Source organism: Xenia sp. Carnegie-2017, unplaced genomic scaffold (genome assembly GCF_021976095.1).
Source record: "Xenia sp. Carnegie-2017 unplaced genomic scaffold, XeniaSp_v1 HiC_scaffold_23, whole genome shotgun sequence".
NCBI lineage: Eukaryota > Metazoa > Cnidaria > Anthozoa > Malacalcyonacea > Xeniidae > Xenia > Xenia sp. Carnegie-2017.
In genome coordinates, this window is record NW_025813486.1 from 12,920,701 (window position 1) to 12,937,014 (window position 16,314).

General features: G+C 34.7%; 1 protein-coding gene and 1 long non-coding RNA gene across 2 annotated transcripts; both read left to right on the top strand.

Moving 5' to 3' along the window:
• Positions 1-1,044: 1,044 nt before the first annotated feature.
• LOC124449136 lies at positions 1,045-6,925 on the top strand. The gene is made up of 4 exons (XM_047000086.1): positions 1,045-1,126; positions 1,945-2,328; positions 3,593-3,892; positions 5,229-6,925. The coding sequence occupies exons 1-4, from the start codon at positions 1,045-1,047 to the stop codon at positions 6,923-6,925; spliced, it is 2,463 nt and encodes an 820-aa protein (XP_046856042.1).
• A 7,407-nt stretch (positions 6,926-14,332) lies between these two features.
• On the top strand, positions 14,333-15,715 carry LOC124447648. Its single transcript, XR_006948777.1, has 2 exons — positions 14,333-14,381; positions 15,082-15,715. It is a non-coding gene; the product is annotated as an uncharacterized LOC124447648 (long non-coding RNA).
• The last annotated feature ends 599 nt before the right edge of the window (positions 15,716-16,314 follow it).

Here is a 16,314-nt window from a genome sequence, read left to right on the forward strand (position 1 = left end):
TGCCAAATTTTGAAATTGGTTACGAAAAATTCAGTTATTGCTCCTAAGTTATAAATTAATATAACAAATTTCCGACTGTTTTGTCCAAACTCACGGCACTTGCTACCGCACACGATATTGTTTATTTAAAATATGATTCACAATAGTATCTCTTTAAATTTGTATAATGATTAGGCTAGACTGCAGTTTAGCGGACACCCGATCAAAGCGCTCGTATTGGGAGCGCAGGCTCGTTTTGTTTGGATCATAGGGTTAGTGTTTGGGTCAGCGTCGAAGGTGTCCGCTAAACTGCAGTAGTCCCAATGATTAAATCTCACCACAATTTTATTGTTGCCGAACAAGGAGCAGATTATTACAACATTTGGAAGCCTCACATCAGAAGTCAACATGGCTGTTGCATGAAATGTTCGTCGTTATTGCAAAACGATTATATTAATTTCAACTTTCACGCAACATTAAAAACACGCTATAGAAGAACACCTTTGATTAACATGTGCACAACTCGTGATATTTGTTGTCAAATTATTGTACGCTCGGTTGGCAATTCAAAAGTTCATTGTGCGTGCATTTTAACCAAAAAATATTTTAAGGAGATTGGTTTTAAATATAAATATATTTTGTAAATATACTGCACGAATAATTCTATTCTTCTGCAAAATTATTATAAATTAAAGATTTTTAGCTAGTAAAGCCAAATCCTACTGATTAATTCTACCAAAAATCAAATTTTTGGTATGTTACAATGCCATCTTTTCACCAATACATTAATGTCAATCTTACCACATAAAGTCCATGAAATGGCTTGTTAACACGTTTCTCACATAATTATGTTCACTCTGGTTTCAGATCAAGAGAAATTGACGGTGACTTTAATCGACGCCAATCACTGTCCAGGAGCTGTAATGTTTCTATTCCAGGGGTACTTCGGGAACATCTTGTACACCGGGGATTTTCGTTATCACGAAAACATGTTGGACATGTACCCATTTACCAACAACTTCGTTATCAATAAATTATTTTGGATAATACTTATTGCGATCCGAGATGCGAGTTTTAAATAAATATGAGGCGAAAGACAAAATACTCAAAATCATCTATGAGCATTCGGATAGAGATGTTGTCATAGGTATGTTTTGACGAATTACAGGTATCCTTGGCGCTATAAACTGGAGTGAAGTTTTGATTTGATAACTTGTGCTCTTATATATGTAAACGGCATTTTCCTGTGGACATTCAGAAGTTTGGTTATTGGTGGGGAGGTGGGAGTGCAAGCATAACGAGTCAAATTATTTCTAGTTAGTATACGTTTAGTGTCCACCAGAACATTGATCCAGATGAATGTTGAACTATCTGCTTCGTGCGCCTGCTTGGTAAAACGTTTTGCTCCTTCCACATGTTTCTTGACATTGATTGCAATCTACTTACAAAGCCACGCAAAGGCAAAGGTCTATCGCTATTGAAGAATCATTGTTAACCACAATGAAATGCGCATCTATTGTTTGTTTATATTTGTATTAAACATGATAATTTATTCCATCACACGATGATCTTTCTCTTAGACCCTTCGTACAACTTCGACAATAGTTAAAATGTCTGACTCCAAATACCGATCATTTATGTGAGTAACAAGTTTTGGTCTTCCTCCTTCAACCGTTATGCTTACCATAGTTTTGAATAATTATGAGCCCACCCAAACAGATACGTTTATAAAATAATTACTAGCAAGCATCTGAAAATACTTTTTTGAGCCAAAATCGACACAAATTTTTATAAATCCACAAAAGATGTATAAAGTATCTAAGGATTACAAACTGATACAACGCTTGTCTACTTATTCTACCAAGAAAATGGCCGCGAAATCATTCGAGCGCGTGTTGCATTCTGGTTGACAATGATTCTTTTAAAGAACATGTTATGTCTGTATTTCTTTTTTTTGATTATTAGGTTTGGATTTTTTGGGTAAAGAAGACTTATTGTGCGAAATTGCGAGAGAACTAAACGTTCCTATACATGTCGACCATGCTCGTTATAAAACGAGTCAAATACTTGGATGCAGTGAATACTTTACCACGGAGAGAAAAGACACGTTTATTAGTGTGGAAAAGAAGAAAAAGGTTTCTCTTACAACGATAAAACACAAAAATAAATACTTTGTACCTACCATCGGTATCTTAATTACTGGTTTGTACGCCGGAATGAAGGAAGAGCTCTCCAAAAATGGTATGTTTTACGTCGTCCCGTATTCTGACCACAGTTCTTTCTCAGAGTTGAAGAAATTTGTTTCAAGAATTCGACCGCAGTGTATCGTTCCTTGTGTCAACCGAATTGGTGAGCAAAATTTGTTTGTTGACTTTGCTAATTTTAACATGTTTGGACAGTACTGCTCAGAACTAACTTAAGTCTGCGTTTGCGTCACATTTGCGTTTCGAACGCGGCCGGTACGCGTTCTGAACGCGTTCGAAGAAAATTTGGAGACACGTTCTGAACGCCCTCCCGATTGTTAAAAACTCGGTATAACATGGAAATTTCGAATTTGAACACTTGTATATTGAGTACAAGTGATGATTACCGATCAATGATCGGATGTGGCCAAGAACGCGTTTCGCTATGCGTTCCACCTTTAGCCGAACGCAATTGGAACGCATTTTGGAACGGGTTCGGAACGCGTTCCGAGCGCGTTTTCTGTAAACTTACTTCTGAGAAGTATTGTATCTGAAGCGTTTTTACTCGAAGATTTGACGATTTGGGTGAATTTCGACTACTTCCTGCTGATATTCATTAAGCCCAGTGTTCGTGCGAAACTTAAATGTCCTTGAATCTCTTTCAATTGAAATTGAAAATTTTGAGGCCTTAAAAATGCTTGAATTTTGTAACATATGTTCGAAAGTACTTGAATTGAAATTTGTTCATCGAATTTTGATAAACATTTTATCGCACTATTTTCTTTTCAAAGTCGATTTCAATTACATCTTACAACTTTATTGCAATAAGATAAATCGTCTTCTAACAGTTGATGTGAGAACTTTAAAGAAACCTATCAACATGGCAGCTTTTAGGTCATACGTCTAAAAACACATCATTTGCTCTAGACTAAATGATGGGAAAAGTTCTTTTGTTTTAATTTTAATAACGTTTTTAATTTTTCCCTCTTTAGTTGTGCTTTTTCGCCCCAAACGAATACAATTTGGATGTAACGCATCCAAAAAATGCAATTTCGTTGCCCATCTCATACGACTACATAATTTCTACACGAATAGTTAAATAATTACTCTTTCAGAATTCGTTGCCTCCCAAGCGAAACAAGGAGACATTGGAAAGAAATCTTTCTTTAAATTTTTCGATTTTGCGCTTAGATGAACTCGAGTTGCAATTATTTTGTGTTATCTACACATACGCATACCTAAAAATCAGTAACACGCAGGTGCAACGATCAGTTAAATTTTAATGCAAAGTGAGGGGGCTCAACATAGCTCTTCTGCCCCCTATTTCCGACGCCCCTGTTGTTTTATATATGAGAAAAATGGTTCGCCACATTCATTGAGTGTTAATCGATGCACATGAAACGTCTTGTTCTTTACATTTTCAATTGCAGTGGAGAGCAAGAGCTACGAGGATCATGACCGAATGGACATGAGCGTTTTCGAGTCTTACATAGATAATGAGACAAAGAAGCATGTCTTCGACATCCCACCGACCGTCCAGGATTTCATGTTGAATGGTATAGACGTTCAGCAATTTAATATTAGAAAACGGAAGTCTACGACTAGTTTTTTCAACGGTGTGGTGAAAAAACCCTGTGGCATAAATTTTCCTCCGCTGCTTGAAAACGTGAACAACGGCGACGAACGGATATCTGGTAAAGAAAAAGATATAAGGATTGAATTACGTGAGGGTATGCAAAAGTTTTATCTATAATATCTATTCCCATTCTTTAACGCAAATTTCACGTTCATAACGCCTTGTTTTTACCTGACACTTAAGCGGCCAAGCAAATACTGATGTCCTTTTCCAGCCGACAATTTCAAAAAATAAAGGAAAAAACACACTCCTAAAAACATCATCTTGTAAAACTCAAGATTCGAGTTATAAAAGCAAGAGACAGGATTCAAAGCAATATTTCGACTTTATTTCAAAGTCATTATCAGGCTAAGTGATTATTTACAGGCATGCGTGATCTTATCACTTATTACTACATCATAACAATTATTATCATCATATCTAGACAGTAACACCTCCTTTCATCGCCTTTCTTTTTTTTTCATTGCTTACGTCTTTTCCTTGTAACAACTATTTTAAAAACTATTTAAGATCACGCATGCTGTAAATAATCACTTAGCTTGATAATGACTTTGAAATAAAGTCGAACTATTGCTTTGAATCTTGTCTCTAGCTTTTATAACTCAAATCTTGGGTTTACAAGGTGATGTTTTTTGGAGTGTGTTTTGTCCTTTAAATGCTGATGTAGTTCATGGTTTGTTTCCATTAAATACACAGTTAGCCTGCTTGTTACGTCCATCCGTTTGAGCTTTGTCCAAACGCTCTCAAAATGTTCACGGAACATGCATTGTCTCCTGTTGTTTAGTGATGTTAAGAGATATGAGCAAACGTGCTCAACATGCTTTTAATTTATAACACGTGGTATCACGAGATAAAATATTCTATTACGCCTAGCAACCGCCTAAATACAGTTGCTACCATAAGGTTCAATGAGAATCAAAAAATTCAACTTCTATCTCTTCCGACGCCATTTCAACTACAACATATTCTGCCGAGTGCGTATGATTCAGCTTTACATTGTTGAGTGTGCTGTTCAAGTGCACTAAAACAATGTTGAGGTACGCTTTTCTTGTATGTTTGTAGATGTAGATCGTCCAGGTTAGAAAAGTTCGGAGAAGGACTGTTGATGTTGATGCGAGAAATAGCCAATGACTATCAATTTTTTACACTGCCGAGTCTTGTAGTTGTTCATACATGTAAGCTCTGAACTTGATCTAGGTTGCGAAGCTTAGAGAGTTTGCAATCCAATTGTATGGGTGCTAGTGATAATTTTACCTTGGTCATGATCTTTGTGTAATGAAAAGAAAACGAATTTCTTTAATATCGATAAAACTTTATTTTTAGCCTCCATTATTATTTTCTAATTACTCGATAGACTATTCACGTGATTGTACATTTGATAGATTTTACTTATTGTTCCTTAATGCCGTTGATTTGTTGTACGTTTGCAGATACTGATTCTGACAAAACCGCTCTCTTTGACAAATGTACGAGTTCGAAAAGAGATTTGAAACAACAGCATGAATCTGTTTGTTTGCCAAACCAATTAATATCAACCCCGTTGAAGTGTATTGAATCAGTTGAACGTGGCGATAATTTAGGTTCTGACGATGTTGATGTTTCTACTACGCTTCCGACACAGTCTAACGATAATAATGTCGCTACGACGCTTCCTGGAATGGCAAAACTGAACGAATTCACTCCATTTGTGAAGAAAGAGAAAGATTTAGACAAAAGCACAAGAAAAATTAGGTGTGGTGGTGGTAATTGTGGAACAAATCAGAGGTGCTTACCAGCTCTTAAAGCACTAAATATTGAATATTTCAGCGATGGTGAAGAATCGTCTAACGAAAATCTTCAGACATCTAGTTCAAACACGACTGCTAATCAACCCCTTGAGAAAAGCGAGAATGGTTTTCAAAAAACAGGCGATTCTATATTACCTCAATCTAATGAAACTGCACATGAAAAACTACGATCAACATTGTCTGACAATTGCCCAAACATAAATACAACTGATCGTTTATCGGATGTTGATTCGATAAAAATCTCTTGTAATATAGAGATGAAAAGTTTTCAAAATGTGAACTCGTCTGTTATCGATCATGCCGAGATATCATTTCTTTTTCACAATTCATTGGGTTCACCCGCTTTAGAAAATATCAGGGCTGCCAGCACGTCCGAAACATTATCGCATTACATAGAGCAGTGTAACCAAATGGTTGATGGTAAGCCGCTGACAAAATTCTGTTTAGTACCGTTCAGGTTGAAAGTCGCAGCCAATTCAAAATGTTACGAGGAATGCAGAGAGCTTTTCCCTGTTCAACGTTTATTTTTAAGTAAAAGCACCCTCGATGCGCAAACCCAGACAGAGACTGGTGTAAGATCATCTGTTGCAATAGTAGCGGAAACCTGTTCTGACAAGAATTTAGGGCAGCAAGATAACAAAACAGAAGGCGTAATCAACACATGTTCACATGCCGAGAACTTGGATGCACTTTCTGAGGAGTTTCTTGGAGAAATGCATTTACGAAATTCTAAATATGCCAAAAGCTCTTTTCCTGTGAATAAAGCTACTTGTTCTAAAGAGTTAACTGGTGAATCCAGTGTGCCAGATGCCGAATGTACAATCGACAGAAGTGCGGAGGAATACTTATTAAACGAAGCCTTTAGTCAGGACCTTCGTGAATTAATAGAGCTTGCAGGACTTAGCAACAGGAAAATGTATTGCGGTTGCGAATCTGAGTCTGACCTTGTGCATTGCACAAAAGAAGAACGGAAAAATATTAGCATCGATTCATCTCTTTCGAAGAGTAATGTAAACCAACGTAATAAACCAAGTACCAGCGCGGAATCATCAAGTGTGATGCAAAATGAGTTACGCTTGGTGCAAACAGAACAAAACTCTTTAAAAACTGCGCATGGTGATCGGCTACAGACAAACAAAAGTGTTTCAATGAACAAACCTTTCCCAGAAGATCTAATTCAACGGTTGACCGAGCGTTTTAGGATGACTTTACGGAATGCGTCAAGGTCGTCAGCTCAAAAATCCCAAGTGACATATAAAGTGACTGGGAATTCTCAGTTTTCAGGCAAAGCCAGTATCTCCTCCGGGTCAAGTGATAAAATGCTTCCAGCTTTTCCATAGAAAACGTTTTACCAAGCAGAAGGAAGGAGAATTACGTGTTGTATATCATGGTGACGTATCACGTGCTAAATCAGCTCTTGCCAAGTGGCAAAGTCAACGATGAAACTTTCTTGCGTCTGAATTCTCTGAAGCTTTCAATTTATTTTTTTAGCAATTTCAGACAGTGTTATGACGACGGTATTGACATAGCAGTTCACAAGTCTTTAATTCAAAAAATTTTTCTTAATTGAAAAACAGCATTTTACGCTAAACAGAAGGTGACGTCATTTATTTCAATAACCCTTTTACAATAGGTAAAATCCTCTCAAATTTGTTTCGGGTACGTTTAAACGCCAACCTTGAGTTAGCAGAATTTTGTGTAAAGTTTCTTCGCGAAACGAATTTGATGCAGTAATTTATAGAGTGAACCGTAATAAGATGGTTGCCATGGTATCTTTTGTCATAACAAGGATGTCGTCCTAACTATGGGGGCAAGGGATATTTTTTTGTAAACGCTCCGCCTTACAATGTCATCGATGGACGTTTGCTCGTTATATTCTTTATCAATATTTAAACTGGAACGCTTTGTTTCTACTTTTCGTTTTCGTCGTCTGTAGAAATTTCATCAGCTTTCTTGAATTGTCTACCGTTTTCTGAAAATTTCTCAACTCTACAGGGTTTATCGAAAAACCTCAACAGATAGGAAAACGACGCCTAAGACATTAGCGCCCATAATCTGCAAAAACCTTTGATGAAATAGGCATTTGGACTTTAAATGGATCATATGACGGTAAAATTTTGCAAGTTGTAACTAAGCATTTTTAGAATGAGATTTGTGTTGCCGAGAAGCATTTTCGAAATAGTATTGGCACGAAAAGGACAATGCTAAAAGCAATTTGAACACATGGTTAAAATATGGCACATGCATTTCAAGCTAACAAACTTCCGGGAAATGGCCAAACTTTACACGATTTCTAGATATTCAAATTGCTGATTATTTTGTGTTTTTTCTTTTTTTAATGCCATTTCTTTAACACCTATTTATATTTGGATTAATGTTAGTTCAAGTTTACGCATAATTAATGAGGATTATAATATGGCATTTAATTGAACATGAAAAATACAAAATAATTCGCAATTTGAAAGCTTAAGCGTTCGCGTACGCTTCAGCGAAGTTTCCCAAAACTTTTTTAGCTGGAACAACATGCGTCATATTTTAACCGTATGTGGTCCAATTGCTTTTTACCTATATCATTTTCGCGCGCATGATATTTCAAAAGTGCGCCTCGGTGATGCAATTCTCGTTTTTTAAAATTTTTATTGTTTGCGACAATTTTACCGTCACATAAACCATTGGAAGACTAAATCCTGTTTCTACCAAAGGTTTTTGCAAATCTTGCGATCTGATGAGTTTAGCGACGTTCTTCAAACTTTTCATTTTTTTGATACGCCCTGTAGAGAATGGAAAATTTAGTGGCTGGAATTTTTTCTTTAAAGTTGATTGAAACAACACTACTTTGAGTGCCATTTTACTAAGTCGGTATGTTTTGGGAGAGGGGACAAAATGGGTAAATTCAAGAGCATTTACTTTCACGGAAAATTGTTTTGCAGAAAATTCATATGACCTTTGGGTTCATTTTTGTTGATCAAACCTATAAGATCAGTAGTGATTCAACTTAATAATTATGATAACTAAAGGATTATAACCTCCAAAATAGCTTTTTTGTGCGAGGAGCGTTATCTGTTGGTTTAAAGACGAAAATTTGATGCTGGCAAACTTTTGCAATAGTCGTTGCTGTGAACCATTATATATGGTGTGTATATTGGGGATGATTTTATGATTGTTGTAAAAAAAGCTTTTTGAATGTAAGGATGTGCTGGAACAATATAACGGTATCCGTAATTCGACATTAAGCAAATTTTTTCTGTTACATAACCTGACAGTCAGGTGTACTATAAATATTAACAAGACATAATAATAATACAAAATTATTTTTTGCCAGAACAGATATTTGTTCATTAGTGTTGCACATTATCAGTAGTTGTTAACAATGACGTAATATAGCTTTAATTCTTATGGGTGGAGAGTTTTTTGGAAGCTGCTTGTTATTTCGTATGGTGATTTGTTGCAAATCTGCTACACTGCCACAGAAAGGCTCAAATTAATATTTACTACTAAGACAAAACGTGTTTATATAGCTAGATGTATTTGTTCTCACGGTAAAACGTAATAGCGATACAAAAAAATAACGTACATAAATGACAATATTAAGGTTCATTACGTACTTTGTGTACGAATTTTCGAGTTTAACAGCTAACAAGCCTAAGATCTTGTAACCGGTTAGTAATATTTTTAATCTATATATACGCTATAATATAACCCGGCTTCATCCATTATCCAGCAGAAAGTTTCCAGATGGTCACAATAATATCATCCATAATTTCTGCACGAAGCATTATGTGTGTCTCCATGAAAAACATTTTATCTGTGCCATTTTAGTTTTATCTTTGTTGAATAAACATGTTTTTTAAAGTCGATGATTAAGTGGGACATCTTTATTAAAATCTTTAAAATCGCATCACATAAATGACTCATAAAGAAGCAGCAAATACATAAATTTAATGAAATATTTACGGCTTTGGCTGTTCTAACAATTGTCTTATACATGATTACATGCGCCAGAAGGATAAACGTAAAGAAAACACCATTTAGTACAAGGAAGATGAATACGGAGTACTCCCATCCTGGAAGGTGGTCTTGAAAGAGCTGTAAGGGAAGGCAGACCGCTGATCGTCCAAAGAAATGTGTGTTTTTTTCATAACTGTAAAAGTGGAACATCCTGGTTACTGAAATTATAGTGAAGGCAGCTGACCAGACTACAATCACTCGTACCCTTCACGCAACCACAACGCTCATATCAGCGTGACACAGTGTGACAAGGCTGCAACATTGCAGATACATTGCAGATAACTTAGTTTTAAATTGCATGAATGGAATAAAACAGAAAAATTTATCCTTCAAGATGGCAAATGTCAAAAGAGATTTCAAAAAGCAATCTTGTCGTCAAATCTAAAAGCATCCAAGAAAAGTATAAGAATAAATTACAACAAAAAACAACACCCTTAAAAAACAGATGCAATTTAAATATTTCGTTTCATTGTTTCTTCCCTTAGAATAACAGGGTATGTAGCTAACAACGGAAATAGTGAGTTAAGTTGAAAAATAAATACAAAAAAATACGTTTCATGAAAGTTTGTAATTTTGTACTCACACAAACTGAAGTGAGGAAGTGTACTTAAATAGGCCATCTGGAATGCTTTGAAGACGATTGTATGAGATATCTCTGAAAAATACACAAAGTTTTTTTAATTTTAATTTAAAAAACATCTTATTATCCATGCAACACGTAATTTCAAACAAATAAAAACATACTTACAACGTCCTCAATTCTCTTAAGTCACGAAAAGCACCAGGCTCTATTTCTTTTTTACGTTATCAGCACAATTTCTAGAGTAGATGAAACAAGTTTATCAAATATCATATGACTCACAAAACATAACCTATATCTAAAACTTTTGCAAAACTACAATATAATGAGGAAAATTTGATCTTACAATTTTGAAGTTCAAACTTTTTCATGAGCCAAGACGCCTTGATCTTGTTTAATTTGTTTCCTTTCTAGTTCCTGCCAAATTCAAAAACACTTCATTCAACAAAAGATTACGTTCATTTGTCAATTGTGAACGATAAACAAAGATTGTCGAAATTTACTTAGGTAAAAGTGTTAAATTATATTTATATTGAGGTATCAATTTGTACGTGTCTTAAAATTTTTATCTGGTCCATAACAATGTAAACTTCGTATATAACTTATACTTTATTCGAATGAATTTTTTTCAGAGTACATAGACAAATTATAGGAGTGTTCAACGTGTTTACACACAGAACAAATAGAAGCAAGGTTTGTCAATGGAAATGGCAAACTCACAGTGATTTAAGTTTTGATAAACCATGAAACATTCCATCACCAATTTCAGAAAGTAAGTTATACTCTAGAAATCTATAATAGAATAAAGAAAATTTTTAGAATAATCTAGAAATTTGTTTTTATCTGGAACCAGAATGACTCGTGGTTCTATATACTGTAAAGGAATTCTTTTTTAAAAACTTACAAGAATCTGAGCTTTTTCCTTTTGGAAAATACGTTGTTTTCTAGATTCTTTAGTGCATTTTGACGAAGACTTCTGAAAAAAAATTCAAATAGACATAAAGTTACATGAAACATTTTTGATGCAAAACCATTCCTATTACATTGGTTTAAGACTTACAACATTTTGAGATTTAGTAAAGACTTTAGCAGACTGGGATGAAAGTCATCTATCCAGTCATACTGAGATCTCTGCATTTGAACGAGAAAAAAACTATGTGTTTGCTAAGCAATACAAAATGTGATAAAGTTCAAACTCTTAAGATAAGTTAAAATTATATTTCTATCGTGCAGTTGTGCTCAATGTCGTTATAAAAGTAAGAAATGCCCTAATGAAAATCTTTCAGTGCATGCTTTGTCATTTAGAAATTGGTTAATTTTTCATAAAACCTAACGAAAGCAAATGTATCGTTACAGAATATACACTGTGCAGAAGGGCCACTCTTCAGTTAATTTGTCGTGATTCTTTATGTGTATGCTCCAGTTTATAGCCATCGTCCTGGACAGTCAATTGTTGTCAGTGGTATATAATATAATATTGGAGTTCGTGATGTAGGGACATAAAAACATCTTTTTTTTTATTCAATCTGTATTATCCGATACACATCTTATACATTATGAAATATCCAAAAGTGAAATATCCATCACTTTTAAAATTTGATTATCTTGTCAAGACAACAAGATAAATGTCAGAAAGATTCGTGTTTTTTTTATTTATTTCATTATCTAAAAACTACCTAATAATCTAACTCCTGTTCAGATTTTCTTTTATTCAGTTTTCATATTCTTAGTTTGCCTTCCCCATTATTAAAGTTGCGTAGGTTTTATTGTCTTCATGCAGTTAAACAGATCACCGATAATTGTTTGTAATCTAAAATAGCGAGAGTGAATTACTTCGTGTACTACTAATTATCGTTAACGTAGGTATTGAATATTGTTTTTAAAACCTTTTTCGTCGATTTCAAGGGTTACTTCAACTTCAACGGGTTGGGTAAACGTTGTTGTTTGTGGGTCGTAGATGATCTAAATTTAAAAATTTTCTCGCTCGGCGGCAACCATGGTGGCAAATCGTGAGGTTATAAGAGAGCATGACCAAAAACTTTTTGCTAGCTACGCCTCTGTTTACATAATCAGCAAGACTCGTGGACGATTGTTTTTAACAATACGTTATACAATACAAATTTATCGGCCCGTTATATGCAATGTGTTCATGTTCTTTTCTAACTTTATATGCTTTACACGGACAGCACAAGATAGAAATCTTCCGATTTCCAGATGATAGGCGGTGTAGATCATTATTAGAGTTCTGGAGTGGATAGTCAGTAGTACCATTTCGTGGTCATAACCTTCTGGTCATTTTTCTTCCATGATGAGAAGCATTACCTGCCTACATCATCTTCTCGTACAGCAACACTGAGATTACCAAAAGTCTTCATGCTGACACCTATAATTTAAGATATTTTTCAAAGAAAACCATAATTAAGGTACATTTTAAAACCACTCTTGGTATATTAAAGTTCGGGCGACCAGGATAAGCTGCATTCGCAACAGAAGGTGTGGAGGATGGAATTACAAGTAAAGAGCTCACAGAATCTAGCATTTAAAAATAAGCGTAAGTTATTTTGTATGCATAATTATTTATTACATAAAGTTATGTTCATCAGATGTTGATTACTGACCTTTGGGGCGAACGTCGACGCGATGAAGTGAAATACAACTCGACGAACTGAAAAACGACGCAACGAACTGAAATACAATCCAACGACATGATGTTGCATTGCAGTTTAAAACAGATGATTGCAACGCAAAGATACATGGTAACGCCATGACATATAAATTTGCCAAGTGAAGACATGAACTTGATTTTGTCCCCAACCTAACTCCATAATATAAGACAAGGACTTAGTCTATCTACACTTGATTTGAAGTCATGCGTGTCGATTATATTTCCTGTGAGAAACAAATTGCAAAATGCAAATAAGCTTCACAGTTCAACTGTATTTAGGAAAATAATTAACGGTATTGTGAATTATGTAATTGACAATGTATTCGTTAACAAGAAGTGGATACGCTTTATTTGTGTTTTTTTTTCATGTTTCGTGGAAGTAGTGAAACTGTGGAAGAATTCTCCTCACTCTATTTGAAACAGCTGGGCTACGATTCATTTTATATTGGTTTAATGCCTTTGTTTGGTCTAGTGACACAGTTGACTGGCGTTCCTGTTTGTACTTATTTGGCTGATAAATTTCGACTCCGTAAATTTACTTTGATTCTGGCGACACTAATTTCTATACCTGCAATCATGATGTATTTGATTCCTCAAGCGACGAGTTCACCAAGTTCAGATACGGAATTACGAAAGATACTTTTACAAAACCCAAACAAATTCCTAAACAGTTCATTCACAAATCAAAGAACTCTACCACATGGTATCACTAACAATTTTAACGAGAGCACAAACCTTAATGAGTTTTCGTACTATCTGGGAAATTCGTCAGTATTCAAAAACAGCAGCCAACGAAATCATGGTAGAGATAAACTTTGGTATTTTTTGCTTTTGTGTATTCTAAATGGAATATTTGAGCTTTGCAGAAGGGTAACAATTGGAATAATGACTAGTATCGGAATAAATCATGAAAAAGATATGTAAGTTTTCATACTACTTGGGATGCGGAGCTGCTGGGTCAGGAATTGCACTTTGCGCCGTGGCACTTGTTGCTGGACAATTTAAATATAGTAGATGTGGCATAGAAGTACCAAGTTATTTTGTTGCATTTCCAACTGCAGCAACTTTACAGTGTTTTATTTTACTAGGGGTAGCATTGTTGAAGTTTGATTACAAGGATAATGCAGAGAGCATCAACTATAAGAAAGCAGTATTAACATTGCTGAAATCACACAACATTTTCATTTTGTATAGCTTTACATGTGGGTGCATGTAATGGGTTTTACTCGTTGGCAGTTTTGGTACATGGAAAAACTTGGTGCAAGTACGACAGTCATGGGTGTTGAGGGATTGTTAAAGAGGTTGATTATCTCGAGCTTTTGGTTTCTGACCACTGGTTATGTCCTCAACGCATTTGGCCTATACGTCACAATGACACTTTCTTTGTTATTTGCAGTTGCATTTATTCTTCTTGCGCTTATTAAGAACCCTGGTTTGTTATTCTGATTGATAACTTTGAAATTTCTGCCTATGCTTTTCTATACAGCTTCTGCGTTTCACTTCTCAAAAGCAGAATCAGAAGCGTTCTCTTCATTCATTCAAGGTTAGTGTAATGTTATTGCTTACCTGCACCATACATAAAACCACAATATGTCTTATGAACAATTATTGATATAATTTGTTCTGCAATGATTTTCAACAAAGTGTTAGCAATTTTTACTTTTAAAGACTCTTCTTTTGGTGTTTATATTGCACGTTTATAATATACAAACACTTATGTTTGTAGAAACTTTCATCGATAAAATTAATGTTGTGGATAACTGACGTATCCAGTCCGCATTTTGGTCAAGATATGTAAAATTCAGCTCATTAACATCATTTACTCCTTTACGAACATTAATTCTTTTAAGAAAGTAAATACCAAAGTATGGAAAATACACGACAAAACTTGCATTCTGGCTACGTTGCAGTTATGAATTAAAATATAAAATACACCATTTGATAAAGTAACTTCGTAATTGCTTAATTTGAGATCAAAATACGATTAAATTGCAAAAAATTTTTTGAAAAGCCGTTTTTGTTGTTTTGCTTTATAAAATCTTGTATATTTGCTGAAATAAGTATATAAGCCGAGTTACAGCATTTAAAAACAATTATTTGCTGTCCGAATTATTTTATGTATTTATCTAAAGACAAAAATAAGCAGCATATTCAATAAAAAAATTCTATGTGGTTTTGTTCAGTGTTTTGCTCTGGTTTTTAATAAATTGAATTAATCGTCATTTAATTATTGTTACCTTCAGGTGTGTTGACTCTTACCATGAATGGCGTGGGAAAAGAAGTTGGCTCGATATTGACAGGATATCTGTTTAGAGAATGTGGCATTAAAACAACCTTGTGTGGATACTCAGTAATTTCTTTTGTATGGTTCATATTTCTGGCAGTTTACACTTTCAGCAGTCAAGAGGCTCATAACTACAAGAGAGTAAAAACAGAAGCTGAGAGTGATATCGATGAAGAGAAACTCCCATAATAAAAACTATTTCAACTTACCATTACTGAAAAAGGTTTTGTCAGTAAATAGGTTATTTTGTGATGCAAAACATGTACTACTTATTTACCGCTGTGCCTGGTGGCCTGGTAATGTAATTTTTAATGAAAATTTTATTGCTCGTTTGCTGTAATCAGCAAAGTATCGAATCAATTAAAATGAATGGCATGCTTCAATTTTGTAATTAACAGCAGCTGCAATTCGTATTAGATTTTCTAAATATTTCTGCTGGTAATAGCAATTGTCGTTTCCTGAATCTGTTCTTACATTGGACTTCAGCCCAATTTTTTCCGATAAACCATTAAAAATGAAAAGTATCTGTTTGATAATATCTATGTTATGTGTAAAAGGATTTGCATGCCCTTAATATGTGTTGTTTCATATAATGTGAGTCGTAATGTAATTATTTGTCTGCAATTCACATGTGCTGGTTTTCAGTACAGACACTGATCTCGTAATACGACTTGATAAAGCAACTCTGTACTCGTTGTAGTTCAACGAAGCAATTATTACCGGTCGAGGTCATCAAAAGACTATTTGAAAACAAACAAAAGTGTGAAAAATTTAGCAATGCAGAACTAAATCAATCTTTAAGATTATGCAAAATTCTAAAACAACCTTTGTGATAATTTTAATAACACCAGCCAGCCGGTGTTACCGTTAATGCCTTTAATCAAGTTTATGTATAAACACTTTTAGATAACTTAACTGCTTGCAAACAGTTTACGTTGAAAACATCTTTCTTGAGAGAGTCTAAAAGTGTTAGAAAATGTACGTAAAGGCACGAGAAATATTGACCTAGCCCAGCAACACAGAATATGCAACTAACTAGAATGGTCATTCCTTGAAGTTTTTGGTCACACCGAAAATTGTCAGATGTAACTGTCGCCATTTTCCTGGATAGTAAAATGAGAGGATTTTACAACAAACAATATGGCGAAAATTGGATTGTCGAGTTTAAAAATGTTTTAATTATGGAGTGTAA